At 40.4% G+C, this 13,258-nt stretch overlaps 1 protein-coding gene across 1 annotated transcript in view; it reads right to left on the bottom strand.

Annotated features, from left to right (window-relative positions):
* The window catches only part of Siae (sialic acid acetylesterase), a 36,712-nt gene that overhangs the window by 7,274 nt on the left and 16,180 nt on the right, over positions 1-13,258 (bottom strand). The window contains exons 4-7 of the mRNA XM_042674825.1: positions 9,338-9,476; positions 4,809-4,986; positions 2,078-2,184; positions 1,278-1,411 (exon numbers count right to left, since the gene is read on the bottom strand). Of these exons, the coding sequence (XP_042530759.1) occupies positions 1,278-1,411; positions 2,078-2,184; positions 4,809-4,986; positions 9,338-9,476 (558 nt within the window). The remainder of the gene's footprint in view (positions 1-1,277; positions 1,412-2,077; positions 2,185-4,808; positions 4,987-9,337; positions 9,477-13,258) is intronic.

Here is a 13,258-nt window from a genome sequence, read left to right as displayed (position 1 = left end):
AAATAGGCCCTCATTGAGCCACCCTATTTCTTCCACACAACATCCAAAGCCTGAAAATGGAAACATGCTTACCATGCTTAACATGCTACAGTGAAAACCACAGCAACAAAGTCATGAGAAATAACATCTTAACAGGAAAACTTGCTAAGCCAAAGACTAAAGGAGCTCCTCAAGCCAACAGCCTTTCCTCCAAGTGTCAGTTGGCAGAGAATCCCTGCAATTGTCCACTGATTGCACTACTGCATACTGGCCGCATGGTGGCACCAGCATAACACACACACACGCACACGCACACACACGTGCGCACTTGTGTTTTTCCTGAGATCTGATGAGACAGTGCTGTGTCTCCCACAGTGATTTGTACAAATACTGTGTAATGAAGGCATACACCAACCAAAGAATATTAGACAAGCCACATTCCCATGTTTTACAAATAGCATCCAGCAGTTTTCATTCTGTTTTTCTGAGTGCCCTTTGAAAAAACACACTCATAAGGACTATAAGCCCCCAGCCTCCAGCTCTTCTTTTCTCTCAAGCTTCTGGTCACTTTTCTATCAGTAATTCTTGGATACACTTCCTAATCATGGAATTCAGAGTCCTATATCTCAACTCTGCTTACCTGACACATGGAGGACCGTGGGTTCAGTCCCTGGTACTGTGTAAGCATTCTAATCAAGTTGTTCCTTTTAGATCTAACAATTTCATTTCTAGTAACTTATTACAATAATAAAACTACAAGGGATTTACTATAAGGAAAATATACATGCTTCTACTTATAAAAGCTAAATGCTGAAACAACCTAAGTATCTATCTATTAACTCATTAAACACATTACATTCATATTCTACACTCCTTAAATTGTGTTGAAGATAAATATTTTTGGCATGAAAAAGTGTACATAGTATTACATTAAGAGAAAAGACAGAACAGGGTATAATATTGTGGTGTGGGTCCCATCTCATGAGCAGGAAGATAGGTTTTTCTAGACTGTGGAATTATTAGTGCATTTAGTTTCTTTTTTTTTCTTTTTGCTTATCTTTTCATTTTTTTTCCAGCGAGCCTATAGTGCTTTTTAAATAATATTAGTATTTAATAAGCATATTCATTTTTAGATGTATTTGTCTCATCAGGGAACTCAAATGAATTAAGTGTGATTTCAATTCTAGACTAGCACACCATTAAGGGAAAAACAGGAATATGAATTCAAGAGAAAAAAAAAGATCTAAACAGCACATCACACACTGGTGCTCATAAACTCTCTTCCTGTCAGCATATACCTGGACAAACCCAAACGGGAAGAAACGTTCAGTCTGACCCTGAGAGCCATCATGGAAGGTTTGGCGCCAGTCTTCAATGAGCGCAGGGAACGTGCAATTATACTTGTCCCTGTAATAGTCCATATTGGATTCTCCTAAAAATAGTCAAAATTGGAAAAAGAGATTGGAGTAGGTTTCAAAAATAGCATACATTCCTCTCCTCCCTTCCCATTCATGCCCTGAAGTAGGCTCTTCCCACAGTCTCTCAGGACTAGCCTGTGACTTGCCAATGAGGTGACACCACACATGACATAGGTTTAAAAAGTACTTCAGTACGGAGTTTGGCTCTCTCTTGATTCTCTTGCAATCTGAGACTACTATGTGGATCATAAAGGTGCCTGAACCAGCTTGCTGAAGGGAGAAAAGCCATTTGAGAACTATGGGGCAGCAGATAACCCCCCAATCAATGGATGTGAAGGAGAGACCATCTTAGATTCTCAGGCCATCAGAAAACCTAACAGATATATGTATTATTGATTAATATTATACAGAATATTACATTATTATATTAATTATATTATATATTGTAGTAATATAAGATATTAATCAATAATATATTTATATGTAATATTTATATATGTAAAGTTCCCAGCAGAAATTAACTGAATAGTCAAGACAAATGAACAAGTCTTAATCCAGAAAATCATGAGCTGAATAAATTTTTTTAAATACTGTTTTTTAAGGCATTAACTTGTCAGATGGCTTGGTCTATTGTAAAAACTAACTGATACAATGGAGATACTTGCAGATCACACACTCACCCTGATACCATATCACCCCTTTCAGAGTCATTGTATGTAGTGGATGGATCATGGCATTCCAGAGGACTGAGTGATTTCTGGGACCAGTTACAGATTCTGGAATGCCCCTGAAATCAAGAAGATACACAAATGTCACCAGAAAGTTAGTGATTGATCACTTTTTCCACTTTTACTAGGCATCAATTTACTTTGACTCAGGACAAGCATCCGATGAAAGGGGCACAGAAGTAAACTGCTCAACTCTATTTCATTGTGAATAGTCTCTGAATTTTACCGCTGTTTTCTTCCCAAGATACCAGTCAGCTTTGTGTAGGTCCAGAGTGAGGCATGCCAGCCAATGGACAAGGTCAGTAAAGCCAAAAGGGAGGGGTGATTTATTGTGAATCCTCCATACAGGAAATAGATTCAGCTACTACTTAACAGATGAACACTAGATGGGAGTTACTTTCTTGCCTTCACAAGCAATACCATGAATATCTTCCACATAGCTAAAATGATGGCATACTCGCTTAATTCTTGCCCTAAAATAAATTCTCAGTAATGCATTGCTGAGTCAAAAAAAAAAAAAAAAGCACAAAGAAAATTTGGTACATGTTCCAAAATGTCTCGGTAGAATTCATATATGGACTTATCCTTGCAGTGGCAATATATGACTATTTCAACTCTCCCCAGCCAGTCCTTGTATTCTCTCTCTCCCCTGCAGAGGTCTGGGGCACCTGCCCTTAACTCCCAGGTGCTGAGTGTAGGTACTCCTTTTCTACTGTCCTGCAGTTTATTCTTTTTGTCCAAAGTTAATGTATCTAGTCCCCCACAGACAAGGACTCACCTAAAACTACTAAGAGCAAAGTCCTTCCTTTTCCCCGAGTTCTTCCCAGAGTCAATGAGACAATGTTAAGGAAAATGGGGCATGACTGCTTATCTCTATTGTGACAGCAGTACTGGGATTGTTATTAACTAGTTCTTTCTCCCTACATATACTCTTCCCGATTCAACTTTTCTTAAGTGAGCTTTCATATTCAGTATACTAATTAGCATACTGATGTATACTAATTCAGTATCCATTTTTCCATCTTTTATCAACATATTTTAGTTGTACAAGGGATTATCATTCAACAGATCTGTTTGTAAGTACAAATGCATCTTGATCTATGTCACCCCTTCTCTTTTTTATTCTTGTCATTTGTTTTTAAGGACCAGATTCCCCCTGAGAGAGAACATGCTATCGTTGACTATCACAGTGGGGCTTACTTCACTTAGCATGATCTCTGATTCTTCCTGTCAAGGAAATTATTGAATTTCATTCTTTTTTATTGCTGAACAATACTCCATATGTGTGTGACATATATATGTACATATATATATATATATATATATATCACATTTTCTTTATGAGTACCTAGGCTGTTTCTATATTTTGGTTACAGTGGATGAATACTGCTGCCATAAACATGGTTGGTCAGGTATCTCTTCTTTACACTGACTTATATTCATTCAGATATACACCCAGGACTGATCTAGGTGAATCACATGGTAGTTCTAGCTTTAGTTTTTCAAGGAATGTCCATACTTATTTCCATAGCAGCTACACTAATTTACATCCTTCCCAACAGTGTATTAGAGTCCCCTTTTCCCCATATCCTCTCCAGCATTTGTGGTGGTTTGTTTTCTTGATGATTCTGATTGTGACTGGGATAAGATAGAATCTCATCCATATTTTTATTTGAACAAGCATGTTGAACATGTTTCTTCCTGTATTTCTTAGACATTTGTACCTCTTTTGAAAACTTTTCAATTCATTGCCTATTTTTACTTGAATTATTTACTATTTTGGTTTTTGTTTTTGATGTTCTTTATATAGTCTAGGTATCAATCCTTTATCTGACAAATAACTGGCCAAAAAGCCCATTCTGTAACCCATTTCTTTAAATTCTGAAAATGGTTTCCATTGCTGTGAAGAGCTTTTTTTATTTGAGAGATAGATGATAGATAGATAGATAGATAGATAGATAGATAGATAGATAGATAGATAGATAGATAGATAGATTTGGTAGTACTAGAGTTCCAACTTGAGGCCTCCAGCTTCCTAAGCAGATACTCTGTTGCTGAACCAAGCCTCCAGCCCTTATTTTTACATTGTTCCCCCCACCCACCCCACTCACAAAAAATTGGCTGGCCTCAAACTGCAATCTTCCCAATCTTAGCCTCTCAAATAGCTAGGATTATCAAATACAATCCATCAGCACCTAGTCTAATATTTTTGTATATATGTTTATATATTTGTTCTTCCTGTAAAAATACTTATTCCTCAAAGCACAAAGTTCAGAACTGAGACTATGACACTTAGAAGTGCTGTCCATAAGTCAGTCACTAAAACTCTCTGAGACTTAGTCTCTACTCAAGAGATGTTAGTAGTTGTATACTTTAAGGAGTTGTTGTGAGTATTAGAAGAATTAATATCCATAAAGGGCTTAGAGAAGTGTCTGGCATACAGAAGGCTTTCAGTAAGCATTGCTATTACTAAAGAAAAGGATCATAATTCCTTTTTGACATTTTCTTAGGTGACTACAGTGCTGATTTTCTCAGGTGACTGCTGTACATGAATAAATGGGTGGAATTTTCCACTCGTCCACCCATTCAATACATATTTTGACACTCAAGATCTACTTAACTTCCCAAGAGAGTTATCTTCTCATATGAACTTCCTTGATAGGCTTTCTCCCAGAACACTTACCTTGTCAAATAGACTCCACAGGTTCTCAGTGACCTTGGAGATGACCAGGCTTCAATGGGAGTCCCACCCCAGCTAGAAGAGATGAGCCCAATTGGATACTTCAGAGTTTCGTACAGGTAACGCCCAAAGAGCCAGCACAATGCTGACATATATGTGAAATTGCCATGGCCTAAATTTCCTGTCCAGAGAAACAAAACAGTTAAGAAAAAAAAGTAGATAAAACACAAACTGCAGCTACTAGATAGGTGTAGGGGAGAGGAGTGATTCTGGGTCTTTTGTTCCTTTCTGATGCTTTGAAAAGGAGGATAAGAGGCAACGACAAGACCCAGCACCAACACTAATTATTTCCTTCAAACCTTCCCTGAGGAGTATGTTTTCAAAGGGGAAACTGATAGACTTAGTGGCAATTTCCTTTTATCTCTCTTCTATTTTTTTTTTCCAGTTGTTCAAAATGCTTGTTCCCATAATGCCTGGCACAGAGGCAAATGGTAATTATTTTGCTCTCAATTTGGGTATAAACAATTCAGTTACATAACCTGGAAGACACTTGAGGCAGGGAGCAGGATTCCAGGGCCCCTAAGGTTCTTTGAATCTAGGACTACTAGTCTTCCTGAATAGATAAGTGGCACAAAAGTCATTTGGTTCTTATTCTACCCTCTTCTCTCCTTTCCTCTTAGCCAGCCCCTCGCTCCCACTGTGGTTTGTGGGGAAAAAAAAAAAAAAAAAAAGCAAGCAGGAAGTAGGAAGAGAAGAAATGTGTTTTGTTGTTGTTGTTGTTTTTCTAGGAGATTTTATACTCAATTTTATGGCTGCAGTAAAGAAATCATAGACACATAAGAGATGAGAAGTCTGGCAAAAGGGGAAACAAAAGAAAACAAACCAGGTTTTAAACTTTCAGCAGTCTAAACTCGTTTGTCTGCATTGCTTAGAAACTAATACAGGCCAGAGTGAGTGATTTCCATGTGAGAGGCCAATGGATGTAGACAGTGCACATACACACAGCTGATAGGACCAATCCAACACAATAGTCAGTAAAGACTTACTGTGCAGAAGTCACTGCCTGACTTGGCACTATGAAAGATCAAACTCAACACTGTACAATCCAAACCCTCCAAGAGATGGCAATGTAATCCTGTAAGTTCAAATCAATCACAAATGAATTAAAATTGACTGAGCACCTACTATATGTCAGGAACTACTAAATAGCTGGGATACCATAATTTAAAAAAAGATATAGAAAACTGATTCACACCTTAAGTCTTATGGTTTACAGAATAAGACAAGTATTTAGCCAAATAAAATTACTAGCCTGGTTGGGCACTGGTGGCTCACTCCTATAATCCTAGCTACTCAAGAAACTGAGATCTGAAGATCATGGTTCGAAGCCAGCCCAGACAGGAAAATCTGTGAGACTCCAATTAACCACCAAAAAGACAGATAGCGCTGTGAATCAAGCAATATGGCCCTAGCCTTGAGCAAAAAAGCTCAAGGACAAGCTCCCAGGCCCTGAATTTAAGCCCCAGGACAAGCACACATACACAACAAAATTGTAATAATAATAATTGCCTAACAAGCATGAAACCCTGAGTTTAAACCTCAATACTGATAAATAATTAAGTGCACCAAAATGTGTAAGCAAGTTTTAATGAAACTTATTTAAATTTTCAACTTCTAGACTATTTCTTTCACTGATTAGTATTATGTTTCATTTTTCCATACTGGGGATCAACCCCAGGGCCTTGTGTTAGGCAAGTTCTGCACTGCTGCACAATGTCCCCAGCTCCAACTCCTGATAGTACTTAGTTTTAATACCAAAGAACAAAATACCAAGTGAAAAGAAGATCATAAAAAGCCTAATATAGGGTGAGTTTCTTCCCTCCATGCATAGCTCCATCCCTAAACTTCCTGTAATGGTCTTCCCAGGGCTTCCCTCACCCATAACGCTGCTAGTCACCCAAAGGCATGAACTTCATCTTCTTCATAGTATCCCTAATGTCTAGGACATAAGTGAGAGCCAATTAATGTGTATTGGCTTGTGTTATGTGGCTATGGTATTTGGTTCAACGTGGATTCTGCCAAGAAGGCAAAAGAAAGGGAGAAAAGAGATGAGGAGGTGTAAAGGAAAGACAGGCGCTCTCAATAAGCAGAGCCGGCATTCAAGGCAAAAGAAAAATTATGTAAAAAAGAGACCTTAAATAGGAAACTTTCTGAAAGTATTTAGCTGGAACAGAGATTACAAAAGGAAGCTAATGGAAGGTAAAGCTGGAGGGGAAGATTAAAGCTACACAGAGTTAAGAAAATGGAAAGCCATTTGAAAATGTGACTGTGCAGCAGGCAGGACAGACCACCCTCCCCCCCCCCCCCTCCAGATGTGCTCACCCTAATCCCTGTAACCTGTAACTGTTACCTAGAAAACCTGAATGCCTTTGGTGGTATGATTCGGGCTAATCAGCCTGCAGTAGAAGAGGTGTGTCCTCGACCATCCAGGTGGCTCCAATCTAATTATAGGAGTCCTTAAAACCAGAGATGTTCTTTTGCTGGTACAGAGGGACAGGACAACAGGCAACAGGCAGGAGGGGCTGGGACATGGCTCATGGTAGAGCGCCTGCCTAGTGTGTGTGAGGCCCTGTGTTCAATCTGCAGTGCCGCAGACAAGAAAAAGAGGCAGGAGAGATGCTAACGTGGGAGGGACAACCAGGGCCACTATGTTCTTCCCTCAAGATCTACATGGCCTCTTTCAGGAGGCATGACGGGAAGTCACCTTGCTCCTTGGGACGCCTCTGGCCATTCTAAATTGAAAACACTACTCCAGCTCAGCCCACCCTCCCCACTGCCTCTATTCTCTGATGAGTATGTTTATTTTTGTCTCATTAGCACATCACCATTTACCCTACCCTGTGATATCCAAATTTTATTCAGTCTTCGAATTAAGAGACTAACTGGGAATTCAGAGAGCAAGGTGTATATTACCCGATTCTGAATGATTCCTGAGTTCTGAATAACATACACTGTAAGTTCTTGGAGCAAAAGATTTATCCAAAAATTCACCTGAATCCATTCGGTTCTGGAGCTCTTATAGTGTCAGAATAGACAGAATCAGTACATATGTCATTCTTCCAGAATTCTCCCACTCTAGTCTGGAAGCACCATGAAGTCAGGTGTTTTTATTCATTGCTCTGCCCCAACTGCTCAGAATAGCACCTCTCAGATAGTGGGTACCAATCTAAGATTAGGTTGGCCAGATAAAGTGTGGACAGACACAAAAGGATTGGGTCAAGATAGAATACAGGAGCCACATCTAAAAGAAGGAATTGAAGAAACAAAGATGACAGAGGAGAACTAGGAAAAGGAAGTATTCAAGTATTCAGAACATACTGTTTCTAAAAGGGATGGCTGGCAGTCTTGAAGGCAGCAGCAGTCTACATAGTTTAAAAAGAGAAGAGTTGTAACCTTGAGGTGGACAAATTGTTGAGGCGGAAGCAGAAGCCAGATAAAGGATTAAAAACATGAATCCTTGGCAAGGCAGTGAAAAGAATGAAAACAAAAAAATGCTTTAGAAAGACGAAACAAAGCAAAGGAGACATGGAGCTTTGAGAGGATGGTGTTTTGTTATATTAGCTTTGATTCGTTAGGATAAGAGAAAGGCTAAAGTGTGGGGACAGACTGTCTTGTCTTAGTCACTGTGTCCTTGGGGGCTAGCATGGAGCCTGACACGGAGGATGCATGAAATAAAGATTCCATGCGGAAGCAACAGTATGGGAAATAACAGAGCTTAAAGAATAAGAGAAGCCTCTGGAGAAAGTAAGCACTGACATCCAAAGTAGCCTTGAAAGGACACCAGTCAGTTGTCTTCAGACAAAAACAAAGGAAGAGAATACAAGCTGGGCAGCAGTGGCTCGTGCCTATAATCCTAGCTACTCAGGAGGCTGAGAGCTAATGATCAAGGTTCAAAACTAGCCTGGGCAGGAACATCCATGAGACTCTCATCTCCAGTTAATCAGCAAAAAGACAGAAGTGGAGCTGTGCCTCAAGTGGTAGAGTGCCAGCCTTTATGCAAAAAAGCTAAAGGACAGCCTTAGGCTATGAGCTCAAGTCCTACCCACGCCCCCCCCCCCAACACACACACACACACACACACACACACACACACACACACACACACACACACACACACACACACGGGAAGGGAAGGGAAGGGATGGGAAGGGAAGGGAAAAGATCAAGAAAAGATACAGAGAATTAAGGCAATGGAGAAAGATTGGCCCAGATCGTGCTGGGCAGCCTCCATATTTTCACTGAAGTGGAAGGAAGATCCATCTCCTAATCTCAAGGGGAAAGTCTGACAATGTCTTGGAAAGAAACAAGTGAAGCAATGACCATCAGGAATGGGATGGAGAGTTGATAAGAACAAAAGGATAGTATAGTAATAATCAATACACAAGTAAGAACCAAACTGAGGCTTACAGCTTCCAATTATAAGGCGCTAACCCATTACCTAGGAGATGGCTGATGTTGAAGCTCTCACGCACCTGAGGTGGGCTTAGACCACTCCAAGTCAACCTCATCAAGGTCCTCCAGCTCCTTCTCTGACTGAACGAGAGAGATGGAGAGGAGGCGGACAGATTGATAGGCCTCAGTGTTGGACATCTCCTCTGTAGCATTAAAGATCTAGAAGAGAAATTGAAATGTCATTTCATCTAGAGGCTACCACCCCTAAGTAAACACTTCCTGCCGGCTAAGCTCTTGCTGAGACTTCAATATACTGAGATGAAAGAATAACTGGTAACAGGCTGGACTGAATCACATGACCCACTCTGACCAACACAAACCATGATGTATAATGTTCCCAAAGAGGATTCAAATACAGTGAAACCTGTAATCCAGAGCAGGTCTGCATTACACAAGAGGAGCTGTGCAGTGCTGAGACAAAATACTGACTCTCAATTAAATCACTATGATATCGTGAACCTTAAGGACTTCTCTGAAAAAGTATCTGATAATATAAAGCCATGGAATTAACTTCCCATCCAAAAAAAAAAAGTGCTTAAAGAGCTTCTGTGGAGCCCAATAGGTCACAAGGTGGTAGATTATGTGATCCATACCAACAAGAGAATTGCATTGAAGAAGCACACCTGAGCAATGATGGCTGAAGCACTACAATCAGGCTCATGATGCTTATATTCTCAACTCTGTCTTGGCGACTGACTGACTGAAGGTGGTGTTCAGAGTAAAGGCTCTGAATAGTTTGAAGGAATTAAACAATGACTGGGGTCCTTCCAAAGATACATCACATCTTCCTAAATCACTTTTATGAACCCTGGTCAGCTGCCAAGAATATGACAGAGGTGGCTTAGGGTTTGGTGATTTGGGTTTGGATGAGAATGTGTGTGACTCTGTTTAGTTTATTCCTTAGTCTTGTTAAGCCTTATTCTTCTATGAGCTTAGGCACACCTTATTTCCTTTTGTTCCAATATTTAAATGACACCTTTCCTTTACTTAAAAATAATAATAAGTAGGCGATATCCTGGCTTGTATATCCTATTTGTATGCATGTTCACTTGAGTCTCTTGGTCCCTTTGGACTAGTTCAGCTTCTCCCCAAACAAAGGGCAAAGTGGAGCATCAGGAAGCTCAGTTACCATTTGCCTCAGGGAACAAGTGCTCCAGCTGAGTCCGGTGGCACAGCAAGAGACACAGGAAGACAGGATACTTTCCATTGGCTGCTAGCCACGGAGTGTGCAGCTGCCTCTTCTTCCCTCCCTCCCACCTACCACAGAGAATACAGCTGGCCTTCCAGCCTACGATGAAGCGAAAGGATGGAGCAGCCAGGGTGCCCCCACAGAACATCACATTGAAATATGCTGCCCCATGAATTGTTTTTTGACTTGCTACATTGCCCACTACAGCCAAGGAGCTGGTCAGATGCAAATAAAACGGCTTTTTGGTCACAATAGGAGCTAGAGCCTAAAATGCCTCCTGGACAGCAGTGGCTCCAGCCTATCAAGGTTACTGATCTTGCCACATTCAGCACAGAGATTACAAACAGTCTCAGGGAAAATTCCACAGGAAATCCACATCCTCCTTCAGGATCTTGCCTGACAACTTTAAAGTAAAATAAACACTAAAGAGTAAGAACAGGCTAAAACCACTCACAGTATATTCTGGCAGGGAAATAATTTTTCAGCAGTAAGTACCTGTAAAAAGTCACCTCCCTTGAAATTCAGCTCTGCGTTAAACACGAAGCATCATGTGTTGCTTCCATGGAAACAGTGGATGGAGCTGCTTTCATTCTCTCCACCCACACTAGCTTCCGCACTGCCTGGGAACGCAAGCACCTCATGGCGCTGAGATGCCAGCTTGGGGAGGCAGTATGGGAGAATATGCTCCTTGTCTTTTTAGACCCCTTGCTAATGCTGCAGAGTATTGCCAGGCCAACAGAGTCTGGGTGGCTGGCATTCTCCTGTATTATTACCAGCACATGAACAGGATTCAAAATATTGGCTGGAAATTTTCCGTTCTCCAAATCACATTTGTATATTATTTCAAGCCGGTTCTTGAAAGCCACAGAAAGTGTTAACATAAATGGGGGTGGGGAAAACCCATGCTGTACCTGATAGCAATTACTTCTGAAATTGGTATCCTTTCCCAGTATCACTAGGCCTTTTCGATGGAAGCATTTCCTCGGGGATATTGGCAGCAAACTTAGGAATAAAGAGATTTCAGGAAGATTTTCATTTAAATGACACTTGGTTTCCCTGCTGATGAAAGGGGAAGCCTTACTCCATCTGCTGAGATCAGATTTCATCTCATCAAACACCTCGGTGTAATTATTTTCCTACCAAGTATTTAAATGAGGATGTAAATGAATACCAAGGTATTTGAAGTCATTAATGCTGCTGAGGCTGAGGGAGAACACCGCTGTCTCTCTAGGGACTAGACCACTCGCCATCAAAGCAGCTGCTCACTGGTGTTCATTTTGTAACCTTTATACCACATTCTTGAATTAATGAAGACACGTCAAGAATCTATTTCCTCAGAGAACCTTGGCATGAGGTCTCCGTGGGGGAGCAAGTTATGTATGTATGTATGTGTGTGTATGTGTGTGTGTGTGTGTGTGTGTGTGTGTGTGTGTGTGTTTGCACCTATGTAGACACATGCATGCATATGGTAAAAGGACACAGGAGAAGCTTAATTATTTGTGTAAGAGAATTTGGAGATTCTGTAAGTTATTTTACCTTCACCATCATATTATATAGTAGTCCTAAAATTAATGTCGTAACTATAAATAAACTAGTCACTGTCACTGCAATGAATCTTTTATTGGGGCATAGTGCCAACCCTTCCCTCTGGATTTTAATTTCTCTTGTTGTAAAGTAAGAATACAGAGAATGCCAAGCTACAGAAAAATGAATTTGCTGTCTGATATTGCCATCTTTTACTGAGCCTAACTAACTAGAAATATTCAAGTCTTTTTTGTTGGTTGGTCAGTGATATTGGGCCTCACACTTGTTAGACCACTTGCTCTACCACTGAGTCATGCTTCCAGCCCTGTTTTACACTGGCTAATTTTAGGATTGGGTCTCATTTTCCACTCAGTATGCAAAGTCCATCTGCTTTAGGCTTCTCAAAGTTGGCGGGATAAAAGTAAAAGCCATGAAAAGGGAGTATCACTAATTTTTCTACCCAAGTTGGTCTAGGACTGTGATCCTCCTAATTTCATCTTCCCATGTAGCTTAGAAATGACATGCCTGTGCCACTGTACCCAGCTGAGTTGAAAAGGGGATCTCATAAGCTTTTCTGCCCAGACTAGCAAGGAATCACAATCTTTGTGATCTCAGCCTTCTAAGTAACTAGAATTACAGGCGTGAGCCACCAGCTCAAAATATCCAAGTCTTAAGGCCTACCCTGACTTAGGAGCTGACAGATGAACATTTAGACTTTCCTCCATTTATAAACATCTCACTCAGTGTTATAAATAACATTCCATTTTAAAATTCCACTTTACCCTAACAACAAGATGGGCATACAATCTGCCATTTCTTCTTTGAATGTGAAGAGCAGTAGGTTATAGTGAGAATCTTAACTTTCTCAAGAAGACACGTGGAGGGAGGGAAGGAAAAAGAGACCCTGTGTGTGTGTGTGTGTGTGTGTGTGTGTGTGTGTGTGTTTGGAGTCTGTCGTAAGAAAGGAGCAAAAGGAATAAAGGGGGAGTAATGTAATATATTATTCTGATCAAAATGTAAGAGATTAGAAAACTTGGCTTTTAGCATTACCAACATCTAAAATGCTGTCTTGCCACTAAAGTGCATAGTTGTACAAAAATTAACACATGTATGTTTCAAATGGAATCTTTTATTTCTATTCCCTTAGGTCTCAGAGCTCACAGCTTCAGCTTGATATAGAAGATGCTTCAGAGTAAAATCTAGGCAGAAAGAACGTGTTTACTCTCAA

The sequence above is a fragment of the Dipodomys spectabilis genome, unplaced genomic scaffold, assembly GCF_019054845.1.
Source record: "Dipodomys spectabilis isolate Male_0828 unplaced genomic scaffold, ASM1905484v1 ptg000023l, whole genome shotgun sequence".
In the NCBI taxonomy this organism is placed as follows: domain Eukaryota; kingdom Metazoa; phylum Chordata; class Mammalia; order Rodentia; family Heteromyidae; genus Dipodomys; species Dipodomys spectabilis.
This window is presented reverse-complemented; position numbering and strand designations above follow the sequence as displayed.